This window comes from Furipterus horrens, unplaced genomic scaffold, assembly GCF_987537825.1.
Source record: "Furipterus horrens unplaced genomic scaffold, mFurHor1.1.pri manual_scaffold_8, whole genome shotgun sequence".
In the NCBI taxonomy this organism is placed as follows: Eukaryota; Metazoa; Chordata; class Mammalia; order Chiroptera; family Furipteridae; genus Furipterus; species Furipterus horrens.
The window spans coordinates 86,707,960-86,723,074 of record NW_028327178.1 but is presented as its reverse complement, the minus strand read 5'-3'; the positions used below and the strand labels follow the sequence as shown (position 1 = coordinate 86,723,074).

Below are 15,115 nucleotides of genomic sequence, written 5' to 3'. Positions count from 1 at the left end.
GGAGAGAAACATCAATGTGTGGTTGCCCCTTGCACACCCCCAGCTGGGGACCTGGCCCGCAACCCAGGCATGTGCCCTGACTAGGAACCCAACTGGTAACCCTTTGGTACGCAGGCCGGTACTCAATCCACTGAGCCACACTAGCCAGGGTTATTTTTCTTTATAGAAGGACAATATAGTCTCGTGTTTTGAATGGTCGATCTAATTTCAAAATATCAATAATTGCATTGAATGTAAATGGTCCAAACACACCAGTTAAAAGACAGATTGGAACTATCTTATAAGTGTTCCTCATAGTAAATGTCACTTGTTTAAGTACTGCCTGACTTCTAGACTGGTAGGGGAAAAATAAACAAAACAAAAAATGATATAAAAAGTCACAGCTATAGGGCCAACCATTTAGGAAGCTGGAGGTGATGGTGGTGGTGTCTGAGCATCTGAGCCTGCACAGTCCCAGGAAGGTTCCCTTATGGGACCAAAGGTCAAGAAGAAGCTATGAGATCATGCAACACCAGACCTCTCAAGGGCCTCTCAGTGTATACACCAGGTAACAGCACCCTTCTGCACATTCTATGACTTCCTCTTTTACACTCTCCTCTACAAGACTTCTAACTTCTTGAGAGCAGAAATTAGTAAGCATTTTATGCCTCTTTGTGTCTCCATGGTTTAGTATAGTGCCTGACATGTTTTATGTAGTCAATAATTTTAAAATTATTTAAAAATTTAAGGTTTACTTTTTTCCTTCTTTAAAATTAAAAATACTGCATATAAAACAAATATCCATTTGACTTCTCCTAATCTTTTCCCTCTTTTGTCCTCTGATCACTATGTGTCCTTCTCAAACAGAGTAAAACACTTTGCAGTATGCATATAAATCCATGAATAATCTGGGGTTTATTTCATTTTACCTATGCAATATAAAATTTATTATCATTTTGCAACTTGCTTTCATCAAGATCCCATTAGAGGTTTTTCCAGGTTGTATGATGTACTTATAGAAAGAACTTCTTCCTTAATTTTGCCTGCTATGTAGTTCCTCATTGTATGAATCACTGTATCAGGTTTTTTTCCCTTTCCTCTCTCCCTTTCTTGGTGGGTAATCTTCCAGTATATCACGTTTTACTTATTCATTAAATGTCCACTGAAGGACATTTAGCTTGTCTCTGATTTTTCACTATTATAATAATTCATTAATAACAGTATCCATATTGAAATTTCATGTGGTTACACAGGACCAAGCTATACATAAAAGCTTGACAAAAAATAGTTTCATTACCAAGAAATGCAGCTGGAGAGAACAAAATGAATTATTAGAAATACATCATGGCCTCTAAACACAAGGTGTAGTGCAAGGTTAGGTTTTCCTAGCTACAGTTTCAAATAACAGAGGGAGGGTGGATCAGCAGCCTGGTCAGAGTCAGTGAAACTGAAATTGGTGGGTAAGGCTGGATACTAACTCTGATACACAATGCTGCAACACAATGCACTTATTCAGGGAAGATTCTAAATTGATGGGTCAAACCAATAAGGCAGACTTCTGTTCCTGACAAAACTGGTTATTCAATATTGCAAATGTACGAGTATGTCGGGACTCAATGTTTTCATTTATGGGCATCAAGATACCCCAAATAGAAGAGATCACCCTCTATTATTTCATGTTAATTTTGATCATGCGCCAAAGTTAACTTCTGGGAAAATTCAAAAATAAAACAGTAATTGATGCTTGAGTTTAATCCAAGGCTAGGTGTAAAATACTATGCAGAAAAAGCAAAGGAGCAGATGATTCAGTGTTCAACAATAATATAAATCATTATTATTCAAATAATTTCACAAACTGTCTTTAAAGAGGCTAGCAATGTAGCTCACCACAGTTAATCTATATAAAACACAGATATTATACATGCAGCTTTCCAAGTACTTGCTTTAAACACCAACTCAAAAATTCAGAGAGAGAGGAAGAAAAAGCACCCTAAAATTAAAAATAAAAATTGTGAACATTTGTAGTTAGAGGCAACAAAAGAAATAAAATGAAAAAGAATTCTTACAGACTGTATTTTGTGGTGTGTCAGGACACACACACAAGTTTGTATTTAAGTTACAAAATATAACATAGGGAACACATACTGAACCAACAACCATGCAACCTCAACTCTAGATAATCCCAAGGATATACCTCTCCCTGTACAATCTTCCTTATTCCATCCCTCTGTCTCACCTCCCCAAACTCCTACTCCCAAGAAATAATCATTGCCTTTTTTATGACAATGATAAGAAGGGACTACTGGGAACATTTTCAAAAGTGAAATTACTGTAAATTCACTTTGAGTAGAAAAACTTACATCTATATACCTCCTACTCATATAGCATGGACAGCAGGCAGCATCCCTGCCACTATGCAATCTTACATGGGCACCATCCCTATTAAAAATATGAGTTATGTTACTCTCTTAAAGTCTTCACACAATTGATTTTTATGTGACCTCATCCTCAAATATTCTATGAAGCTGATCTAAATCTAACTTTTCAACTTTTGAAAATAAAGATGTTTAAATATACCACAACACATCACTCTATTAGAAAATAGGTCAAGACTAAAATACTTACAAGGCAACTTACCTCATGTAAATTCAGTTCTTTTACTTTTTCTTTTAATATAACCTGTAAGACAAAAAGTATGTTCTTATGCCCATTTAAATATGTAATTAAAAAAAATTCTCATTATACTTACAAATACTTTTGTGTATATAGTTCATTTCCCCCTCATATTCAATATTGGAGAGACTCTCTTTTAAAGTTTGAGACAGAACATGTTAGCAACATTCTTTGAACTTGAGCAATGATACAAAATTCTTCTGGAAAGCAATTAAAAAATCTCTTTGACAACAGATTAAATTTTGGGAAAAGACATTAACATTAACACATGCCCATCTAGACTAAGTGCTAACAAGGGGGAAAAAATGAGGCTGACTGCCTTATGGCTGATGTGACTAACTAATTAGTAATTTATTAGCAAAAAATCCTCATCTGAGGACATGTTTATTGATTTTAGAGAGGCGGGGAGAGAGGGTGGGGTGTGGAGAGAGAGAGAGAGAGAGAGAGAGAGAGAGAGAGAGAGAGAGAGAAACATTGATAGGTTGCTTCCGGTATATTCCCCAACTAGGGACCAAACCAACCTAGGTATGTGCCCTGGCCAGGATCTATTCTGCAAACTTTTGTTTTGGTGTACAGGATGACACTCCAACCAACTGAGCCACCCAGCCATGGATAATTAATAATTTATAAAAGATTAAAAAGGAAGACTGATCTTAAATTTAGAAATTTTGCTCATTATTATACATTACTATCCTCAAAAAACTTTAGCTCTATCTAGTTATATAAAAAGGCTTAAAATTCATACAGGTGCTGTTCCTAACTTGACTTTGTAGTGACTAGATATCACTTAAAAATAATACCAAATGATAAGAGGGAAAATTACTATTTAAATAGAAAATTTCTGAGAATAAACTTAGCTTATATATATCATTTTCAAGTGAAAAAACAGGCAAGTAAAATTTGGAGAAAACCTCTACTTTGAGTATCTTATATTCCTCAAGCAAAAATAATTTTGAGGGTAAATCACATTTTCAAAAATTACAACCAAAATCTACCATCTAGCTATGCAGGCATGTATTAAATTTCAAATTCGATATTTTTAAAGACAATTTCTACCATATGTTCTGTGACTTTATTAGTTTTATCAGTCAATTTCACCATTAAAAGAAAAGATTTTATTTATTTTTAGAGAGATGGGGAGGGAGGGAGGAAGATAGGGAGAGAAACATCAATGTGTGGTTGCTTCTTGTAAGTCCCCAACTGCAGACCTGGCCTGCAACCCAGTTATCTGTCCTGACTGGGAATTGAACTGGTGATCATTTGGTTTGCAGGCCAACACTCAATCCACCGAGCCACACCAGCCAGGGCAATTTCACCTTTTAAGTGACCACTAAGGCCAATTTTACTTTCTAGTTAGGTTTTCTTCTTTTTTTTTTTTTTTTTTTTACATATAAATATCTTGTGGGCTGTCAAGATCAAGATAGAACTAAGAAAAAGAGATTAATTCATTTATAAGACTAAAACATTCCACTCTGTGTACGAATTCCACATGAGACCTATGGGGACGAGTGTGGGGTTACCAATGACATTAGTGTGGACATCTAAGGAACTGACCAATGAGCTCAGATTTCAAAGAGACACAGACTAAAGATGGACAAAAAAATATGTAATCCTAAAATAGTGAGATGGTTCTGTACATCACACCAGCAAAGTTAAAGACCCAAATAAGCTGAAACTCGTTCTCTCATCTCTCAAAAAGCTAAGGAACAACTCCGCCCACTGTTTGGTGTCAGTGGTAAAAATGTTAATGGATGACACATGGAAGGAAAAACAAATTTGACCTTGCCTTCAAGTAAAGCTAAGTTTATTACTTTAAAGGACAAATCAGTAAAGGGATAATACAAAGGGAGAAGGGTTATCAGTGATGATCCAAGTAGACTTTAATGGTGTGACATAAGCTAACATTTAAAGTACAAAAGGGGCCCTGGCCGGTGTGGCTCAGCCAGTTTGAGTATTGTCCTGTAAACCGAAAGGCTGGAGGCTGAATTCCCAGTCAGGGCACATGCCTGGGTTGCGGGTTCACTCCCAGTCTGGGTGTGTGTGAGGCAGCTGATTGATGTTTCTCCTTCTCTTTCTCTTTCCCTTCCTTTCTAAGATCAATGAGCCTATCCTCATATGAGGATTAAAAAACAAACAAACAAAAATACAAAAGGGGAGATGAGATCACTATAACAGAGCTGGTCATCTCTGAGGAACTGGTACGTCTTTAATGAAGGAGGAGGTAAAAAATTCATTTAATGGGCCCTGGCTGGGTAGCTTAGTTGGTTAGAGTGTTGTCTCTATACGCCAAGGCTGCAGGTTCAATCCCTGGACAGGGCACATGCAGGAGTAAGCCAATGAATGCATGAATGGGTGGAACAGCTGTTTCTCTTTCTCTCTCACTCTCTCTCCCCTTCTTCCTCTCTCTCTAAAATTCAGTAAATAAATACAAAAATAAAAATAAAAATTAATTTAATGGAATCTCATTTAATATAATCTTTAAGGATCATAAATTGTGGCACTTCTCTTTAGCAAAATGTTGGCTTAAGTTCCCTGTTAAATTATAGCACTAACTTCTCTCACTATGGAGCATGCCTGCATCTTTCTCTACCCTCTTCCCCACAGGTGTGCTTGCATTTTCCTCGCCTCTCTTTCTCCTAAGCTCCAAGGGCTCTTCTTTTGCCTCTGTAACTTGTTCCTGAGCCCATTTCTTCTACCTCTAAGACTTTCTAAATAAACTTTCCCTTATAGAAAATAAATTATATTACTGCATCATCTGAACTTTCTATAACTTCAAAAATAAGAAAGAAAAGAAGAGTTAAAGTTGATCTATTTTGTACTGCAAACTGGCAAGTGAAATACTAAAATGAACACAGGTCCTAGTTTAAAGTGAGTAGAAATCTAAGTTCTCATTGTTTGGGGGGTAAAAAACATGATTAAAGCCAATTTGAAGTAAATTTCTCACCTGTTTGTAGGCATAAAATTCTTTGTGCGCTTGATGTCTTAGCCTAAAAGACAAAGTAACAATGCAATATTAAGATTCCTAATGTAACAATTTTTATATTGATGACAATCCACTTGTTTCAATACTTAATATCACATTTTTCTTAATTAAAAAATTTAAGTATATTATACATCTAATAATATACAAAAATATTAAGAATTTAATTAAATATTAAAAATATATACATGCACACACATATATACACACATACCAGTGTAACTATCACCAAGATCAAGATATATATATTTCCAGTAACCCTTAAATGACTCCTTCAAATCAATATCCACCCCTAAGAGGATTTTCTATCATTATAGATTAATGATGCTTAATTTTGAGCTTCACATAAATGGATCATTTGGTATATACTCATTTGTGTTGGCTTCTTTCAGTCAAGATGCCCTCATTCTTTCCCTTGCTTACTGGCACTGAAAGATGTTTCAGGCTCATGTTGTATTTTCCATGCCCCAGTTGTGGAAGTAACCACTTCTCCTGAAGAACTTGGTTGGTTTTATAGGAGAATAGTATTTAGAAAGCAAGATCTGGGTGCTAGGTGACTAGTGCTCTGTTTTTAGTACTGGAGTTCTGTAACAAGTCTTGGGGTCTGGTAGTACAACTACTCAAGCTTTGTACTTAACTGTAAATTTCATGAGCTTGTCAATTTAAAAAAATTTTGTTGGTATTTTGACTGAGATTGTGTGGAACTTATAGATCAAATGGGGAAGAACTGACATCTATGCAAGATTGAGTTTCCAACCTATGGACATAGTATATCCCTCTATTTATTAGATCTTAATTTCTGTCTATATATTTCTAGGTAGAACATTTATACATTTTCCATTAGATTTATTTCTAGGTATTTGGTAATTCTTGATCTACTATAAATGATAATTTTTTTATTTTCTAATTCTTTGTTGCTACTATATTAAAAAAAATAATTTTTGTACATTGATCTTATATCTAGTGACTTGTTAAGTTCACTTATTAATTTTACATAGTTTATGTATAGGACCTTTTGGATTTTTAATATACACTATCATTTTGTCTACAAATAGGTGATTGTTTAAACTCTGCCTTTTAATCTTTATATACTTTACACCTTCCTTTCATTTCTTTTATTCCTCTTTTTTTCCGTATTGGCTAAGACCTCTAATATAATGTTAAATAAAAGTGGTGACAGCCCTGGCTGGTGTGTCTCTGTGGACTGAGGACCAGCCTGTGAACCAAAAGGTTGCTGGTTCAATTCTCAATCAGGGCACATGCTTGGGTTGTGGGCCAGGTCCCTAGTTGGGGCTTGTGAGAGGCAACCAACTGATGTTTCTCTTGCACGTTGATGTTTTTCTCTCTCTCTTTCTCCCTTTCTTACTCTCTCTCTGAAAATAAATAAAACCTTAAAAAAAAAAAGTGGTAAGTACAATGTCTCTATCAATACAGCACTATTAGGTATAATGTTTTCTCTAGATTTTTAGTAGATAACCTTGATTCAAATAAACAAATTCCCTTGTAGTCTAGTTTATAATTTTTAAAAATCATTAATAGGTATTAATTTTTACCAAATGCTTAAAAAAATATTGTATTGATTATGTTATTACAGTTGTCCCAATTTTTCCCCCTTTGCCCCCCTCCACCACCTGGTATCCCCCCTTCCGTCCAGTAATCCCTTCCCCTTTAGTTCATGTCTATGGGTCCTGCATATAAGTTCTTTGGCTTCTCCATTTCCTATACTATTCTTAACATCCCCCTGTCTATTTTGTACCTAGCAATTATGCTTCTTAGTCCCTGCACCTTTTCCCCTCATTCTCCCCTTTCTTCCTCCTAGCTGAAACCCTCCAAATGACTTCCATATCTATGATTCTGTTCTTGTTTTGTTGTTTGCTTAGTTTGTGTTTTTTAGATTCAGTTGTTGATAGTTGTGAACTTGTTGCCATTTTAATGTTCATAATTTTGATCTTTTTCTTAAGTCTCTTTAACATTTCATTTAATAAGGGCTTGGTGATAATGAACTCCTTTAGCTTTACCTTGTCTGGGAAGCATTTTATTTGCCCTTCCATTCTAAATGATAGTTTTGCTGGATAGAGTAATCTAGGTTGTAGATCCTTGCTTTTCACCAATTTGAATACTTCTTGCGAGCCCCTTCTTGCCTACAAAGTTTTTTTTTGAGAAATCAGCTGATAGTCTTATGGGAACGCCTTTGTAGGTAACGCTCTGCTTTTCCCTTGCTTTGAAGATTCTCCCTTTATCTTTAACCTTTGTCATTTTCATTATGACGTATCTTGGTGTGGTCCTCTTTGGGTCCAACTTGTTTGGGACTCTTTGTACTTTCTGGACTTGTATGTCTGCATTTCCTTCCCCAATCAGGGAAGTTTTCTTTCATTATTTTTTCAAGTTAAGTTTTCAATTTCTTGCCCTTCCTCTTCTCCTTCTGGCATCCCTGTGATTTGGATATTGGTATGTTTGGAGATGTCCCAGAAGGTCCTTATTCTCTCCTCGTTTCTTTGAATTCTTTTTTCTTCCTGCTCTTCTGGTTGAATGTTCTTTCATTCCAAATCATTGAGTTAAATTCCAGCTTTCTCCCCTCTGCTGATGGTTTCCTATAGATTTTTCGTTATTTCACTTACTGTAAACTTCTTTTCTTCCTTTATGTTGTTGCTGTACTCAATGAGTTCTTTGAGCATCCTGATCACCAGTGTTTTGAACTCTGCATCTGACAGGATGGTTATCTCTGTTTCATTTAGTTCTTTCTCTGGGGTTTTGTTCTGTTCTTTCATTTGGGCCATATTTCTTTGTCTCCTCAATTTGGCAGCCTCCCTGTGTTTGTTTCTGTGTATGAGGTAGAGCTGCTTTGACTTCCTGTCTTAGTAGCGTGGATTATGTAGCAAAGGTACATGTAAATTATGTGGGGCAGAGCCTTAGGTAATCACCAGGGCTGGGCAACCCACTTTCCTGCTTTGTGGCTCTGTGTCGGGGGAGGGCTCGGAGAGGGGACAATGCCACCACGTGGCCTCTGAGGTCTGCCTGGCTGTCGCTGCATTTCCAGTCACTTCACCTACTTGCTATATGTGACTGGTGCCCCTCAAGCCCCTGGTGATGAATCCATGATGCATTCTTTCTTACAAGTCTTCCACAACTAGCTCATTCTCCTTAATATTATAAATCTTTATCTTAAAAAAATCAAACACCAAAATAGTTTCTTGATTCTAGATCAAACTGCTCCCCCAATATTTTCTCAATCAAGATTCTTCAAAGTGGTTATATTCCTTGTATCCATTTTCACATGCTCAAGCTTTGCCCCCCTATAGCCTAGCTTTTATCACCCTAGTACCCATGCTACTGAAACTTTTCTAAAATTATGAATGCAAACCTAATTGTCAAATGTACAGTTGACCCTTGAACAATGGCGAGGGTTAGGGGTGCTGATCCTCTGCTCAAATGAAAATCCATATATAACTTTTTACTTCCCTACTGGTAACCAGAAATCTCACTGATAACATAAACAGTTGATTAACATATATCTTGTATGTTATGTGCATTATATACTGTATTCTTACAATAAAGTAAGCTAGAGATCAGAAAATGTTAAGAAAATCATAGAAAATATATTTACAATATTAGTTGAAAAAAATCTGCACACAAGTGCACCCATGCAGTTCAAATCTATGTTGTTCAAGAGTCAACTGTATGGGAACTTTTCAATTCTTCCTTTCTTAAACCTCCCTGGGAGCAGCTGCACAACTGACTCAATCCATTGAAACTCTACACATGGGGCACTTCTCTCATGATTTTCTTCTGCTATACCTTCCTAATCTCTTTTATGGGTTTTTCTTAAATATTAATGTTTCCCTAGGATTCTGACCTGGACCAATTTTATTTCACTATACACATTCTCTCTAGGGGACACACTTGGTTTCAGCCTTTACCTATTATTACATGACCCTCTATTTTCTGACCAGACTTCTCATAAGCTTTAGACCTATATATCCAACTATGCAGTAAACATCTTGGATACTACACAGGGAACTTAGTACTACTATGTGTGAAACGGAATCATCTTTCCACCCCAACTTGGCCATTCGTTTTCTATCTCTGTGAAAAGACTGCTATCCATTCAGCTGCCTAGGCCAAAAGTCCACAAAAGATTCTAAGCTCATCCTTTTCTTGTCTTTAGTGCCTAGTCACCAAGTTTTGTTCATTTTTCACCTCCCAAGTATTTCTCACACCCATTCATAACACACTCTCTCACTCTACTGTCATTATCTTGGTTCAAAACCTTATAATATCTATTAGGTTACTCAATATTTCCCTCTATTTTTAGTTTTTAATTTTAACAAAATTATATATGCACATATTTCAAAATCATATATAGTTTAAAAGGGTTAGTTATAACAAAACCAGCAGTCTTATGCCTTCTTCCCTAGAGATAACCATTTTTCCCCCTGTAGCTCACTATTTTGATATTTACTTCTATATCTCTATTTACCTTTCTTATGTTGCTACTTCTTGATTTTTCAGTTTTATGTGTAACTAACGACTACCTACTAGGAACAACATACTTTCATTTACCCAACAAACACTTACTGAGTACCAGTATCGTGCCAGGCATTGTTTAGTTTTGGGTGTTTGGGATACAGCAAAAAGAATAGAAAAAATTTATCAGGGGAGAGAGATGAATAACAAACATAAGTTAGAATATTATATGATTATAAAATAGGATCACTCCTAGGAAGGTAAGATGTCCTTTTTTTGTGTTCCTTAGTAATCTATTCACAGCCCTATCACAGGCAGCAGATTCTATACTAAAATACTGTGTAAAATTTGGTTGGTAGTGGGTATCTAGTTTAGATCTAAGCTGTGTTCCTCCTATGATTCTGATGAGTTTGGCTGGGACTGGAGGGATCTCTCTGCATGATAATTTTAAGGGCCCCCTAGGAAGGTGCTGGAGAACTTAAGTTATATTAAAAAGTAGGCCTGGGTAATTTTAGAGGAGCTGAATCCATGAATCTCCTGATTAACTATAAAGGACTTATTAAATCCAAACTTAACATTTGAAGAGTTAAAAGTAACAAACTACAATCATCAGAAAGGGAATGCTCTTTACATCACAATTAAATTTTCAAAATGGTACCAATGACTTATAAATCAAGCTTAGATATGTTTGAACATGACTTGCTTCTCTGATTAAAAAAGATAATTTTATTTTAGTGTAGCAGAGCCCTACTTACGTGCTTGTTAAATGAATAATAAAAAGGTTACAAAAAGGATAAAATGAAGTACAATAATAATGCATGAAAACAATGCTATCATTTTTTATCTCTTTACTTGCTTATTAAAAAAAATACAGTGAGGTAAAATAATGTTTCATAACTTATTTTTCAAAAAATTTACCAAGAATCACAAATGGTATATTAATATTTTTCTTAAAACAAAAAAATTAAAGGCTTAATTAATTCTTTAACATAGTAATAAAAACTATACTATGAGCTGTACATTTTAGAATATTTTCTATATGACCCTTCCTTAATGAACATTTTAAAATATTTTGTTATATCTTTGTCTCTTTTTAAAAAATAATTTGGTTTCAAACAGTAAATTCAAAAATTTGAATTAAGCCAGTGTTTGTGGAGAAACTTCCAAAAAATTTAGTAGGTCTAGAATAAAAGGAAAATATTTTAATGCTATGAGGTCCTTTTAATTATGGCTAATTCCCTAATTTAAAAAAAAAGCTGAATATTTACATAACATTTATCAACTATTATTAAAGAAATGTTAGAAAAAGGAAATTTCTAGCAACAAACAGATTTTTTAAAAAGTGTTTCCTAAGTATCATAATTACATTAGCTATGTATTTATTTCTCTGAGGTGAGACCTAAAAATCATAGGCAGCCAACATATCTATGAGATATAAGGAGCAGTTACATTTTGTGAGAACTTCAGAGAAGATTCACTTTCTATGAAGAATATAAATCCATTTGTCAGAAGATTAGAAACTACACACCAAATTCATTCAAATTTGACCATCAGTAATAAAGTGAAGTGTCCCAGAACACTGGGGGCAATAATGAATCATTGCTGAAAGATATCTGATGTTGGTATTTATGTTAACCATCATCATATACTATACAAACACTAAAAACTGTTAAAGATGTATAGCTGTACAATAAAATTCAATTATCTATTATTTTATTCCATAAAGCTCTTTGAACAATTCAGTATAAAAATTTTTACAGTCTGAGTTTTGGCTTTGAAAATTAGGCCCCATTTAAATACTTAAAAAGAGAAAAATGTTTGCTTATACAATTATGAGTCAGTGAGCTGTGACTCTTTACTAGCCAAATCCATTACTCCTTCAAGTGAGTTGTTACCCTTCATCACTTGTCCGTACACATGCTACAGAGCTTGTGAAACGCTTAGTGTTTTATGCAGATAGTCAATCACCTGAACACCTGACCAGTTCAACAACAAATGGGAGCTTAAAATCTTGAGAGACCACAAGAGTTTTTTTAAAGGCTTGGATCTTATTTGGAGATTGCTTTCTGATCCCTAATGACTTTAGCCTAAAATAATGTAACACCCTCCTGAAAAGCAACCTTGAAATCTCTGTGAAAGTAGATTAAATCTTCGGGACAGACAATGACATAACTGTATCTGGTCCAGATGCTAATACGTCGGAAAAACAAATGAGAACAATTTTGTCGTAGAGTGGTTCAGAACAGGCCTCCCCAAGATGTGCTACTTTGACACATATATTATTTTGAGCTGAAGGCGACTGAGACCCTGTGGGCCCAAGAGAAATCTTTATGTCTTCCTTAAAGAATCTAAATTGGGTGCCCTGCCCATAATAACAGTTATTGCCATAAATAACATTTTGTAATCTATGAGGCAGGGCAAACATGTAATTACTGAACATCTGCTCTTCTTATCGTCCTTCAAATGACCTTCCTCCCCTCTGAAGCCCCAAGGCACCTTATCTTATTTTTAGCTCAGAAGGCCACATAGACCTCATTTTAACTTTCTGTCTCTGAACCTTCTCATGTATGTGGGATTCTCATATGTACATATTTAATTTAATTTGGTTATTTTTCTCTTGTTAATCTGTCTCATGTCAATTTGATTATTAGACTAGCTGAAAGAACCTAGAACAGACAAGGAAATTTTCTTATAATATTTATAAAAATTTTCACCTAAGGGCAGAAAGTTAATTTATTACTGATTAACATGTTGTAAAGTAACATAGAATGAAAATTGATTACCTAATCAAGTAGCAGCAGAAGAGTAAACTAAGGATGAAGACAAATATAGCAGTGCCAAAAACCACAATATATATGTTGAGAGGCAGATTCTGGAATCCGATATTAGGCATCCTGAAGTTGTAATGTGGGAAATCTGAGCTCATGGATGAACTGTGGGGGAAAAAAAGAATACAAAAAATTAGGTTATAAAGACTAAGAATCAAGATAGCATCATGTTTGTACGTTATTGTAGTCTCTCCTTATCCCTGGGGAATACGTTCCAAAACCCTCAAGTGGATTCCTGGGGAGTAACAAACACTATACACTATGTTTTTTCCTATATATACATACCTATGATAATGTTTAATTTATAAATAAGGCGCAATAAGAGATTAACAGCAATAACTAAAATAAAATAGAGCAATTATAACAATATACTGTAATAACAATTATGTGAATGTGGTCTTTCCCTCTCAAGAGATTTTATTGTACTATATACAGTGTGGATATTCTGGACAAAGGGATGATTCATGTCCAGGGATGAATGGACACTACTCAGAATAGCACTCCATTTAAAATTTATTGTTTATTTCTGGAATTGCCCATAAATGTTAATGTCAAGGGAAATATGAAGGTATGTGGGAAAAATTAAGTGGGATATAAACTGTGTGTATATATGGTTTTTGTCCACAATTTCTGGCTGATTGCTCTAGAAACTTTTATAATTTCTTGAGTGTTGAGAGTGAAAAAGGGTGTCTATTGTTATGTTAATGCAAGTTTTATGGACTATGTAAGGATGGGGGCATAAAAAACCAGGACAGATCATCAGTCCTTTTTTCGAGAGCTTCCAGGTCAGTGAGCACATGGATGCGCTAGGAGAGTGACGTGCTTGGAGAGGGCATGGATGCTCCAGGCACCTTCAAACACACCTTGCTCTCTGCGTCTCTTCCATCTGGTTATTCTTGCGTTATATCTTTCTGTAATAAATCAATGAACTAGTTAAGTAAAATGCTTCTTTGAGTTCTGTGAGCCATTCTAGCAAACTAACTGAAACTAAGGAGGGCATTATGGGAATGACTGAGTTATAGCCAGTTGATCAGAAGTAAAGTTAACAATCTGGACTTGTGATAGGCATTATGAGCTGGAGGGAGTCACTGGAGCTTCCAACCTAGAGCCAGTTGGTCAGAAGCACAGGTAAGAGAACAAGCTTGAGGCTGAGGTCTGAAGTGTATGCATATGTGTGTAGTCTTGTAGGACTGAACCATTAACCTGTGGAATCTGATGCTATCCCTGGGCAGACAGTGTCAGGATTTAGTTAAATGCATGGACATCCTGCTAGTGTCCAAGAACTGTTAGTGTGGGCACTCCTTCACCCCATGTTGGAACTGGGTCCAGTAACCCTTTTCTATCCCTTAGCAATACCCTTAATCCCTTAGAAATAGCCTTCACCAGACAAATTAGATTTGGTAAAATAACTCTCAGTTTAGGAAATAAGAGATTTAAACATCCATGCTGAGAGGACTAACAAAGAAATGGTCAAACAGAGAAAGTGGTGTGGTAGGAAAAGGAACAGGTTTGCAGTCAGCAATTCTGGATATTGTTCCCCAGAATGTCACAAGCTAGATGTCAGTATTTGGCCCATTTATACTTCAATTTTCTCATCTCATGTAAGGCTTTAATGTGTTGTGTGTGTGTGTGCATGTGTGTGTGTATGTGCTTGCATGCATTTTAGTTGGGGCAGTGGGGAGGGAAGACATTAGCTAAAAGTAGTAAATAACATAAAAGAAGCCCTGACAAAGATAAAGTCTCCAGAGAGGGTTCTGCTAAACCCAATGCTCCTTTCTCAGGTGCTCTTTTGCACACAATGCCAAACTTGTGTCAAGTGGCCTGCTAACCAGGCTCCCAGATGCAGGAACTGGACACCTATCTTGGTCTAAGGCAGCCATCATCCAGGCCAGCTGGGAGTGAGCTAGCAGTGTGAGAATGTTGACCCTGCAACGGACCTTCACACTGGGTGGCATCACCAAGGAACTCTTGGGGAATTCTGAACAGAGAGACACAGACATACAGAGCATTAGAAGTAGTGCTGTCATCACAGGGAATGGACATCTCTGCCTCAGCACTCTTGGGAGCTGACTACTGAGACTTCCCTGTGAGTTGTCCCTTTTTTTTTTTTTTTTAAATTTATTTAGTTATTTGTTTGTTTACTTATTTATTTTTAGAGAGAGGGGAAAGGAGAAAGAGAGGGAGAGAAACA

General features: G+C 35.9%; 1 protein-coding gene across 1 annotated transcript in view; it reads right to left on the bottom strand.

Annotated features, from left to right (window-relative positions):
* The window catches only part of RNF24 (ring finger protein 24), a 47,695-nt gene that overhangs the window by 9,717 nt on the left and 22,863 nt on the right, over positions 1–15,115 (bottom strand). Inside the window, exons 2-4 of the mRNA XM_090286086.1 lie at positions 12,880–13,029; positions 5,597–5,639; positions 2,617–2,658 (exon numbers count right to left, since the gene is read on the bottom strand). Of these exons, the coding sequence (XP_090142212.1) occupies positions 2,617–2,658; positions 5,597–5,639; positions 12,880–13,022 (228 nt within the window). The 5' untranslated portion in view covers positions 13,023–13,029. The remainder of the gene's footprint in view (positions 1–2,616; positions 2,659–5,596; positions 5,640–12,879; positions 13,030–15,115) is intronic.